The 12,442-nt window shown below is 44.1% G+C and overlaps 1 protein-coding gene across 4 annotated transcripts in view; it reads left to right on the forward strand.

The window, feature by feature from the left end:
• The first annotated feature begins 6,668 nt into the window (after positions 1-6,668).
• SH3PXD2A (SH3 and PX domains 2A) overlaps positions 6,669-12,442 on the forward strand; it is a 332,613-nt gene continuing 326,839 nt past the window's right edge. For 3 of the 4 annotated variants that reach the window (XM_043987986.1, XM_043987989.1, XM_043987987.1), the window contains exon 1: positions 6,669-7,052. In XM_043987986.1, coding sequence (XP_043843921.1) covers positions 6,981-7,052 — 72 coding nt within the window. In that variant the 5' untranslated portion in view covers positions 6,669-6,980. The remainder of the gene's footprint in view (positions 7,053-12,442) is intronic. The other variant, XM_043987988.1, reaches the window with a different exon arrangement.

Here is a 12,442-nt window from a genome sequence, read left to right on the forward strand (position 1 = left end):
CTGATAATACCTGTGTGATGGGGTACTAAATTCATCCAAATTCCCTGGGCCTCAGTTTCCTCAGCTGTAAAACAAAAAGGTCACGCTAGATGGTTTCTGAAGTCCCTTCCAGTTAGATCACTGATCCCATGATTGCTGCCCCAGAGGAGTATCGGTAAAGTCTCTCTCACCACTAAAATTCTATAGTTCTAAGTACAGAGTGATTGATTTTGTCATTTCATATATTCACATGTCCAGTGGGGAAAAAAACCCATTCCTTTGAATTTACATATAGCATCTCTGGTCTTCCTTCTACAATATTAGCAAGGCTTCTGTAACACTTTAAAACTTATGAAGTAGCAATTTACCTCCCTTATTTGATTTGATCAGCCACAACTCTGTGAGACAGATCATATAGGCATTATTACAAATGAGTAAGCTGAGGTAGAGTGACCTACTAGAGATGCAAAGACAGGAGTGAAATGATTGTCTCTGTTTTACAATGGAACTACGGAGATCCAGGGATATGATTTGAGGTAGCTATACCTGTCTAGAGGAGGAAGATCTAGGATCTCCAGTCTGTCTATCTTCCCTACTATTAAAAGAATCCTTTCCTTAACCCTCATTGCCCTGCCAAAAAAAAAAAAAAATCCTGTCCCTAAAGTTCTGCTTTTAAATGCCACTTCCCTGCTTTTTGCATACATGAAACGTAGCAGTCAACTCTTTCTGAGACAGGCTTAACTACTTGCCCAAGCCACCCATCAAAGTGCTTACAGCTCATGTAAGAAAAGGATATCCTGGGGTGGCTAGGTGGCACAGTGGATAAAGCACCGGCCCTGGATTCAGGAGTTCCTGAGTTCAAATCCGGCCTCAGACACTTGACACTTACTAGCTGTGTGACCCTGGGCAAGTCACTTAACCCCATTGCCCCGTTTAAAGAGAAAGAAAAGGATATCCTATTCTGAGTTGAGCGTATCTCTGGGGTGGGACACTTCTCCAAACTCCACCTTGCAGAAATGGTCTTAGGATTTTCACTATGTAGATCAATGGTCTCCAAAGTAGGGTGGGGTGGTGTTGATGATTATTCCTAGGGGACATGATCCCATGGTGGAAATCAGGGGTAGAAAGATGGTGCATGTGTCACCTTTAATGAGCTAGTCAATATTGAATCCCTTATCTATAATAAAAATATTCTACTTTCTGCAGGAAGTAGTGTTCTGCTAATACACCTCCCAGCCAAAATCCCTGCAAGATGTCTTTCCTGGTCCCCCTTAATGCTAGTGTCTTTCCTCTGAGACTATCTCAAATTTATTCTGCTTATATCTTGTTTGAACATAGTTGTTTGCATGTTTTCTGTCCCAGTTGATTGCAAGTTCTTCGAGTAAGGACTAATTTTATTTTTTTTGGTATGTCCAGGAATTAGTATCAGACCGGACATATTGAAGCTTGTTGAGTGCCTGACCAACAAATACACCACTCCCCTTACCCATTATCTCACTCCTCCCCCACTTAGCCCTTTCCCATGGCAAGATTCTGGTGGCTATGTTCAGGTATTAGAACCTTAGTATGGCTATAACCTAACTTGATCCAGTAACCTTCTGCACCATTGGCTGCATAGGCAAAATTACTCTTCCCCTCAGTGTTCCTAAACCTCTTGTCTATGGCAGGGATTGGGCTCTGCAGTGGGTTGTAGAGGCTGGGAAGTAAGAACTCTGTCCTACTTTTTCATCTTGGTGGAACAATGGATGAGGAGGCATTGATTCACATTACCAAGCTCATCCACGACCTTTCCCCTGAAACTCACTCCTTCCAAAATTCCTTATTACTTCTGAGGGACCACCATCTTCCAAGGCATCCCACATAGCCCATTGGTTGCCAAATTTTGTCATTTCTACCATCACAGTATCTCTCACATTTGTCCCTCTATTCACATTACCACCTTGTTGAGTACTTTATAACTTCTCATTACCAGGACTATTGCAATGGCCCCCAATTTGTCTCCCGGACTCAAGTTTCTCCTCTCTTCAATCCATCCTCCACTTAGCTGCCTAAGTGATTTTCCTAAAGTTCAGGTTTGACTAAGGTACCCACCTCCTCAATAACCCCCCACTGACTCCTTATTGATGATGGGATCAAACATTGTATCTTTATCTTATATTTTTAAAAGTCTATTTTGTGTAGGTTTTATAATATACATAATTATTAGTATAGTATACACACATATATTTGTAATTTATTTAAAAAAGTACAGGGTGGATAGGTGGTGCAGTGGATAAAGCACCGGCCCTGGATTCAGAACTGAGTTCAAATCTGGCCTCAGACATTTAACACTTACTAGCTGTGTGATCCTGGGCAAGTCACTGAACACCAATTGCCTCACTAAAAAAAAAAAAGGTACATATACATGGGTTGGAGACAGTCAAAATATTTCTACTGATGAGGTAGATGATCAAAAAAGTTTAAAGCTCACTATTATAGATCATTAAGCTAATAAAAGACTTCAGGTTCCAATTAGTTTAACTGAAGACCATCAGTAGGGAGTGATTACTCAATGTCACAGTTATTGAATAGCAGCACCAGGATAAGAAAGTCTCTTAGTTTTCTGTCTAGTAGTCATGTTACTGTATCAGCTCAGGCCAATGCATTCTGGGGTTGCTTTATGCAGGATGGGGCCAAAATATGAACTGTATTATCAACCACAGACTGTAATTGACTCCCTTTAAAATGTCATAGTCTTCTGTTTCAAGCTAAGTTCTGTCACTTCAAAACCCTCACATACCCTTCTTCAAGTATGAGTTAGATCAAAGGCCAGAGATGGGATAGGAAACGTCTTCTGAGAGGGAGAAGATATGGTTGACTCACTGAGTGACCCAGGGCAAGTTAACCTCACCTCCCTCTTTGACTTTATTCTCACTGGCACAAATGCCTTCTCACCTCACCACAAGCTTTTGAGCCTTAATTAGTGCCTTGAAAACCATAGGTGAAGATCAGAGCATTATTATGTAACGTTTATCAAGGGTTCTCTAGACAGTCCTTATTTAAAGGTCATGAAGTTCTCTGAGATGGTTCAGCTCCCAGTTTCTCACACCACAGCCCAATTTTTGAGGATAAGAAAATAGTTCTTTGGGACTGGGGAACACCCTCTTGAAGAACAGACTCTTCTCATTGGGAGGGAGGAAGCATTGTCTTGCTTTCCTTCAGGCCATCATCCACATTGCTGCCAGAACCATCTCCCCAAACCCTGGCTTTCACAAGACCAACCCCATCAGTTTCAAATTTCTCTTGTCTGGTTATCCAGATATTCCACAATTAGGTCCCACCCTGTCTCTCCAACTTTAACATAAGCATAAGACTCTATTGTTGTTCTCTAGGATCTTTCCAATTAGTGGGGGAGATGCCATATTTCAATAATTATAGTAAATGCTATATGGATACCATAGTGAATAAGTGGTGAAGGAACTAAGAGGAGGGACATGTATGTCATTTCCAGCCCAGCCAAAATACTTAGCTATTCTTCAAGGCTCAGTGAAGTCTTGTCTGCACCATTCTAGTTCTTGCTGATTGCTGTTTTTTGAATTTCAACAAGTCATTGTCTTGCTATGCATGAGTTATTGAGGTATTGAACTTAGAGTCTGAAATGTGGCTTTGACCTTTACCCTTAGGACTGAGGGGCAATTCACTTAACAGCTCTGAATGTTATTTGACTCCTTTATTCAATGCCCTACCTCACAGGGTGGGTGCTGCAAGAATGCTTTGTGACCATAAAATAGTATAGAATGCGAGCTATGGGAGATATTGTACTGAATAATATTCTTTAGTTGTCAATATCTCATCTCCCCAACTGGAGTATAAATTCTATGTGGATAGGAGCCAGTACATTATATTTCTGTGAATGGGATCTCTAAATGGCACCTAACAAGGGCCTGGGTATTTTATTTATAGACTTTAAGGAGAGGTGCAGTGTGATTTCATTGGTGTAGGGCAGAGGTATCAGACACATGGTTTATAACACACTGAGGGCAGCTTAAGCCTGAACCAGATTAAAATGTAATTGGGGAATATTCAACAAAACAAACCAACACATGAATGAATAAGCAAATAAATAAAACTATGGTTTTCTAAGTCAATATGCAGCCCACAGGGATCCTTATGTAGGGTTTAGTGCCTCCTGGTTCTATTTCAGCTCAATACCACTGGTGTAGGGAATTCCTGGTGAGGAAAATCTTTCCATTTCTACAGATTGGAAGGGACAGCTAGGTGGCGAGGTGGATAAAGCACTGGCCCTAGATTCAGGAGGACATAATTAAAATCTGGCCTCAGACATTTGACAGTGTGTGACCCTGGGCAAGTCACTTAACTCTCATTGCCCCCCCCCCAAAGATACAGATTGGCAACTGCTCTGTCATTTATGGTTGCCCCAAGGTATTGATTGGTTAGATGGCTTACCTTGGGTCACAACAAATATGTTCCAGAGGTAAAACTTCCTCATGCCAAGACTGGTTTTCTGTCTACTGCACCATATTGTCTTTCAGTTAGATGCATAGAATGCTAGAATGCAAAAAAACCAAAACAAAACAACAATACTAGTACTGGATGAAACCTTAAGAAATTATTTGGGTCAATCCCCACATTTTAAAAATGGAACTGAAGTAAAGGAATATTACACGACTTTCTGAAGTTGGTGTAGAGACTTATTGGGAAAAGGAGTTTTTGTTTTCTCTCCCCAAAGACCAAGAAATTTGTGACAAGAGTTCCCAAAGTTGGGTTGGAGTTCTTTAGTAGCTCTGATCCTAACAGTGTTAAGAACAAAATATTAGGCAAGTCCTATAATAATACTTAAAAAAAAACCCTATCATTTCACAATCCAGAGTTAACTACATCAGTCCAAATTCATGTTTGTGTTATAATTATGAAACTACTAAAATATTATGGAAAACTACTACCCCTTTAAATGTTTTAAAAGGGACGGAATTGGAAATCAATAGCCCTCAGGAAACATTTGTTGAATTAAATTAATGTAGTGTGTGTGGGAGCCCAGCAGTCATTCTGTAGAGGCCCGGAGAACATTGGCCCTTCTCACTACAGAAATGACTGCTGGCTGCACTTTAGGGATCACACATGACACCTCAAATCTAGAACCCCGAGGGTGTTTGGAGTGGGTTTCTTTCCCCACCTTTGTGTTCTGTATTTCTCTACCTTTCCCCTTAATCTGGAATTGGTAGTGTTCCTATTTTATTAATAGTTAATATTGTCCCTGTACTAGCAAAAGCCCAGCGAATGAATAACTGTGAGGGGGAAATCGATCAAGTTTAGAGAAAGAATTCATCATTGGTGATAAGCAGGGGGAGCAACTCAACCAAAGCTCAATGACCTGCATGGACTCCCCCACTCTCACCACATCACTTTCCCCTTCTCGGGTTCTGTAGGTAAGAACATACTACGTTACAACTGAAAAGTATCTTTAAGGATTATTTAATCCAGGGGTTCTTAAATTTTTTTTTTGGTCATGTATCCCTTTAGCCATCTGGTGAAGCTTATGGACCTCATTTCCAAATGTTTTTAAATGCATAAAATACATAGCATTACAAAGGAAACCAATTATAATGAAATATAATTTTTTAAAAAAAGTTAATGGACCCCAGATTTAGATTTCTTCATTTAGTCCAACCGCCACTGATGCAGCAGCCTAGAGGGGCAAGGGTGGACTAGCTATTTGGTGTCAGAGATGGGACTGGGACCCAGTCTCAGAGCAGGACTCTTTTAACTTCCCTGCATTGTTCCAATATCATACACTGTTTTAGACGAAAAAGATCCTTTAGAGGAATGTGGAGAGGGGTGTGTCCAGGGCATTAGCTACCAGGTAGGGTGACCCTTCCCACAAATAGTTCCTCCTGTAAGACTGAAGCTGCCAGTGGTTGGAGTGGGGACTGGTTACCACCCCTGGCCCTGACAAAGCCAAGAGATTTTGTGGTGTGATGAAAATTACAACCCCCCCTCGCCTTTCCCCCTATAATCGTCCCTCTCCCTAGTAACTTCTCTCCCCCATCTCACCACACATACGGAGACACACAGACAGACACAGACACACTTCTCACTACAGAATGACTGTAGGTACACACAGACACACACGGACGCGCGCGCACATACACACCACACACACGCACACACTCACTCACACACACGCGCGGCTTTGTCCCTGAGTGGGTGCAGGCTGCTTTCCAGGTCTCTTCCTATGCAGTACCCGGTCGCAGCCCCTTCCTCGTCCTGCCGAGCCCCTCCCCCGGGCCAGGAGCCCCTCCCCTCGTGCTTCCCCTCTCTCCAGCCCTCCCCTTCTCCGGCCGGGGCCCTCCGCCTCCTGCTCCTCGGGGCACAGTCGCCGTGGAGCCGTGGCCCTCGCTCGGGGAAGCTCCTCGGCCGCTGCCGCCCCCTCCCAACCCACCCCCCTGACAGCGGGCGCCCGGGCTGCAGCCTCCGCCCCCTCCCCCGCAGGCAGGACACTCCCCCGTCGTCTCCTCCCCCAGTTCCCGCCGGACTCGGGCAGAGCGGGAGGCTGCAGCCGAGGCTCCGGCGGGAGGGAGTCAGCGAGAGAGCGAGCGAACTGGGGCGAAGGAAGGAGCCCGCCAGCCCGGGGAGGCAGGAAGACCCCCGACCTGGGCCGCCCCGCCCACACCCTCGGGCCAGGAGAAGGCTCCATCCCGGGACGCGTCCTCCGCCTCCCCGGGACGCCTGGGGTGTCCAGGGCAGCTACCTGTGCGCGTGGAGTGCCCCAACCCGCCTCCCCGCCCCCTGGGCATCCTCCCCGGGGGCACTAGGGAACTGCTCCGGGGAGTGTGGGGCCGCGGCGGCCCCCGGAGGAAGAGCCGGAGCCGCAGCCGCAGTTCTGTCCTGGGAAGCCCCAGGCAGGATGAGGAGCTGAAGTCGCCCGGCCAGGAGAGGGAAAGGAAGGGAAGGGAAGGAAGAGTCGGAGCGGGAGGGGCGAGCTGCCCGAAGTGGGGGAGAAGATGCTTGCCTACGCTGTGCAGGATGCCACAGTGGTGGATGTGGAGAAGAGGAGAAACCCTTCCAAGCATTATGTGAGTACCGACCCTGGCTGGGTGTGAGGCTGGGCTGGGGACCCAGGGGGCTGGTCACAGAATGGGGACGAACCCAGGTTCCCACTTGCTAGTTGCAGTCTCGTGGGCTAGTCGAGTGTTAGAGGAGAGTGCTGCTGGTGAGTTTCTTAGGAGCGCTGTAATCCACTGGGGGCACTCGGATCCTTTCTCTTTAGATCCTAACACGTCCCCTTTCCCCCAACTCCACCCCCTCCCCCCTACTTCTTTACTTCTTTTTTTGGCTTAGGAATTGGCAAGTGTCTGGCCTTGTCTGTTTGAGCGGTGAAGTCATCTGTCCTGCTGATGATGCTGATGGATAGACCTGGGACCGAGGCTGGGGGGTGGTGTGTGTGTGTGTGTGTGTGTGTGTGTGTGTGTGTGTGTGTGTGTGTGTGTTTTGGTATCAGGGATAGGGAGGGCGATGGGGGCTATTGTAAAACCCACTCTTGCCCCGAAAGTATGTGAAGAGAACATCTCAGCAACAATTTCCTGGAGGGATCCAGTGCGGTCTTCTAAACCTGTTCTAAGGGAGATACTTTTGGCAGTAGGATCTCCCTGTACAGTCTCCTTTCCAGCCTCTGTCAGGTTCTTTGCTCTGCTGAGCTCTGGGCTTATGCAGAAGAAACCTACCACTCTTTTCCTCATTACTTTGTCCTGGAAGTCCATATCCACTGTAATGAATGAAAGTATCATTTCACCTTTCTTCCTATGGATTAGAGTCTTAACCTGAGTAGGTTTTGTTCCCCCCCCCCCCCCCATATAAGCTTCTGTCTCATATCGGTGTCAAGGTACAGATGTTGCTTTCCAGTGACAGAATCCCATCAGGAGCTTACTGTCTAATAGTGTGTATGGGACACCTATACAAATATGATATAGAGCAAAACTCCTGAGATGCAAACAAAGTACTCTTGGGAAAAGGGGAGGAGGAAGAGACTAGTTGACACTTCACCCTTTTATCTCCACTACCCAGCCTTCACACCTTCTGAGCAAATGGAGTATCACTGACACCTTATAATGTCTCTCCCTCCACCCCCCCTTCCCAGTTTGAGAAAACTCCATTAGCTGTAAAGTTGTAGCTCCCTGGGACTTAGGACTTGGAGCAACAGTGTTTCTTCTGGCTTGATAATTCCTATATTTTAAAAATAAAACTCTTCTTTTAGAGGGCTTAGCCCTATTTTTTTTCTTTTCTTTTAAAAATTTTTTTGCTGGGCAATGAGGGTTAAGCGCCTTGCCCAGGGTCACACAGCTAGTAAGTGTCAAGTGTCTGAGGCCAAATTTGAACTCAGGTCCTTCGGAAACTTTTTTTTTTTAAAGAAGTAAAATTGACTTCACAAAGTCTCATGCTTCTTGGATGTATCTTAGGCAGTGGTAGTATCTTGGTTTCTTTGATATAGATGGGTGCATCTTTGAGCTTTGCTTAAGTTCTCCATCCAGGAACTACCCAAAGTTTTATGGTATTTTGATAAATGTAATATGTCGACTTGTGCTGGGTTTGGGTTTTTACTGGGGTTTTCCAGAAGCTCTCAGAATTCTTGGGTTGGAAGGGACCCTAAAAGTCATTTATCCTCCTGCTTGTTGGCGGGGTTGTTCCTAAATTCCCCTTGGACCGATGGGCAGCAATTCCATTCCCAAAGTTCTCTAGGAGAAGATGATATGGTCTTCCAGTGGGGTAGGTATTCTTCTAGAGTACCTTAACCCCTGCATGACTGTTAAGTTCTTCCTTTTGTTGCATTCACCTAATTTTAAGATTGATTCTTTAAGACTGGTCACCAGTATCCATGTGATAAGTATAATTGAGAAGCTCATTGTCTACTTGTGGAATAGAGTTGCTTTAGCCATCAATTATGATTAAGGTTGGAGTTGCCTTTCAGCAGGTGGCAGTCTCTGCCCTGAGACCTGAGCTAGTTTTATCTCTCTGGAACTTTCTAGATAAAACTGGGTGACTTTAGCTTCTAGTTGAATTTACAGCAACATCTGTGTACCATTGCCTAGGTGGTGACCCAGAATCTGCAGAGCAGCTTGATTACATTTTAGTCCTTTTTTGGGATGCAACAGTCAGGCTGGCTCATGTTAGAACCTGTTAAAAATGCAATATTCTCCTGCATCTGTTCATCAAAACTGGCCTAATGCACTATTTTCTTGTGTGATGGCCAAGAAAGACCTAAGTTCATGTCTCACCTCTGACCTATATTGGCTTATGTGACCCTTGGCAAGTCACTTAACCCATCAATACTCTAAGCAATTCTCTATTAAATTATAAATTGCCAGGAAAGAGACCACTTGCATTAATAGAGGGAGTTTCCTCACCCTAGACCAATGAAATCCCAAATCTAATCCCTAGCCCTATTATCAAAATTCAGTTTCCTTCTTAAAGGCCCAAGATTACAGAAGCTGGAGGTTCTGGCCTCAGGCTAGGACTGGGTTGCCCAAGCTCTTAGAAGTTCACCCAAAAGGTGTGAATAAAGATAAAGAAAATGGGGGGGGGGCAGCTATGTTGCACAGTGGATAAAGCACAGGCCCTGGATTCAGGAGGACCTGAATTCAAATTTGGCCTCAGACCCTTGACACTTACTAGCTGTGTGACCCCGGATAAGTCACTTAATTCGCATTGCCCGGCAAAAAAAAAAAAAAAAGGAAAAGAAAAGAAAGAAAAAGAAAATAACCAGAGTTCTCTTTTTCTGGCCTCTTCATTTAAAAAAAAAAGGATTTTTTTTGTTTTGTTTTGTTTTTTGGTGAAGCAGTTGGGGTTAAATGACTTGCCCAGGGTCACACAGCTGGTAAGTGTTAAGTGTCTGAGGCTGGATTTGAACTCAGGTCCTCCTGAATCCAGGGTTGGTGCTCTATCCACTGCGCCACCTAGCTGGCCCTAAAAAGAATTTATTTTCAATTTCATTAACAAGTACAGACATTTGGCTATATGAATAAGAGCATAAAAAGAGAAAAAATTTTAAACCCATGTCTCTTTTTTTAAAAACAGTTAATATTTTTGTTAAAAAAAAAAAGCAGGGTGTTTCTTGGGAGGGGAGGGGGAGTGATCAGCTCTTAAAGGATAATAGTTACTTGCACTATGTGAAAACTTGGGGAAAAAAAAGTCCCTTCCTAATAATACTCATTCATGGATACTACCATTTCCTCTCACATTATGGGCAGGGATGAGATAGTTCCCTATGGGAACTGATGATGTCACATCCTGGGAAAGCAAAGCAGGCAGTGATGTCACTGGATGAGAGAGGCCACACAGACTCCTGACCTCAAGTTCTGGGTAACAATTAAAGGAGAAACTTTTTTTTCATTATGGAAATAAAGACCTGGCAGGGACTTTAGCAGGATTATTTTACAGAAAACAAAACAGAATCCCAAAGAAGAGACAGTGACTGACTACTCAGCTATACCCAGTGGTTAATCTAAGGGCTTGAACCAGTCTTCTGATTCTCAAAGTGACACCTCTCCTGTCTTATTTGGGGGAGGAGAGAGGCAAGTAGTGGGGATTAGTGAGTTTTTCTGATCATGTCAATTTTTCCCATGGAATCCTATCTCCCTTTTAATTTAATTTAATTTAATTTATTCTCTATCCATCTGTCTCTGTCTCTATCTCTGCCTCTGCTTCTGCTTTTTTCCCACTCTCTCTCCCTCTCCTCTCTTCTCTGTCTCTCTCTCTCTCCCTCTTTCCCTTTCCCAAGGGAAGAAGGAAGAATCCCGACTGGTCATTTTCCCAGGTGAGATTGTTTTAACAGATCTAAGCCCAGGTAGAACTCAGCAAAGATAAGATTCTGGAGGGAGGGAATAAGCATATATAAAGCACTTCCTATGTGCCAGGCTCCCTGCTAAGCATTTTATGAATATCTCATTTGATCCTGACAACAACCTTGAGAAGTAGGTGCTATTATTATCTCCATTTTACAGTTGAGCAAACTGAGGCAGAGAGAGGTTAAATGACTTGCCATGGATCACACAGTAAGTGTCTAAGGCTAGATTTGACTTCTTTCTGCCTCCAGGCCTAGGCCTCTATCCACTGTTCCACCTACTTGTCCTTAGAGAGTGAAAGATGACTGCCTATGTAGCATTATAATGATAGCTTGCAAAAGTATTGCTTAAGTAACATGAAAATGGTTACTGACATCTTCAAGGTTAAGTCAATGAAAGGAGAATCTGGTAATAGATGGAAATGTTTAATCTGATGGAGATAAGAAGGAGGACCGAAAGGCTTGGGTGGGCTTCCTTCCCATACTCTTCCTCCTTCAACCTCCCAGAAAGGTAAGGTTGTCCAGTGGATAAAGTGCTGGATTGGGTTTAAGGAAGACCAAAGTTCCAACCCTGCCTCAGATCCTTACATAGCTGTGTGACCCTGGGCAAGTGATTGAACCTCTCTCATCCTCAGTTTCTTCATCTGTGAAAAAGAGATAACAGTAACATCTATCCCCCAGGGTTGTTGTGATGATCAAATGAATTACTCTATGTAAAGTTCTTTGTATACCTTAAAGCACTATATAAATACTATTATTATTATTATTATTAATGTCAGGTAATGCCCTCCTGTGTGGTGGTTGTGCAAGGAGTGACACACTCAGGTCGCTTATGTTCTAGAGGTCATTTGCATTGAAGGAACACACCTTTCTCTTTCCTGCTCTTCCTTTAATAGAGCTTGCTAAATTGCAGAGTGGAGTTAATTTATGGGATTATGGGTCAGTCCAAGGAAGATAGTGAGAGGCCTGGGGCCTCCTGACTTTAGAATTTAGACGGTCTTTTGCTGCTGAGGCACCATTGTGTTATTAGAGTAAGACAGCTGATCCTTGTGGATAGTTCATGGTGGGTAATATGCTTAATAGAGGCAGTATGTAGACAAAGAACTGGACTTGGAGGTAGGAGGGAGACCTGGGTTTGAATTCCACCTCTGATGCTTCTTAGCATGTGACTGGAAGAAAATAATCTGTTTTCTTAATCTATATAATGTAGATAGTAAGTAGGTGGTACAGTGATACAGTGCCAGGCCTAGAGTCAGGAAGACCTGCTTTCCGATCTGGCTTCAGATACTGTCTAGCTACGTGACCCTGGGCAAGTCACTTCACCCTGTTTACCTCAGTTTCGTCATCTGTAAAATGAACTGGAGAAGTAAATGGCAAACCACTCCAGTATCCTTGCCAAGAAAACCCCAAATGGGGTCACAAAGTTGTAAATGGCTTAACAGCAACAACAGAACCAGTCTTATACATAGTAAGCCCTTAATAAATGTTTGGATGCTAGCACCAAAATCTCTAAGAGTATTATCATTAGGAAGAAGATTTTTCCCAGGGCCAGATCTTCTTAACTTTGAAGCACCCTTACCCAATAAGGTTCATGGATCTCCTACTGACAGCCAGTCTGTTATTCTGAGG

The sequence above is a fragment of the Dromiciops gliroides genome, chromosome 2 (genome assembly GCF_019393635.1).
Source record: "Dromiciops gliroides isolate mDroGli1 chromosome 2, mDroGli1.pri, whole genome shotgun sequence".
Taxonomy (NCBI): Eukaryota; Metazoa; Chordata; class Mammalia; order Microbiotheria; family Microbiotheriidae; genus Dromiciops; species Dromiciops gliroides.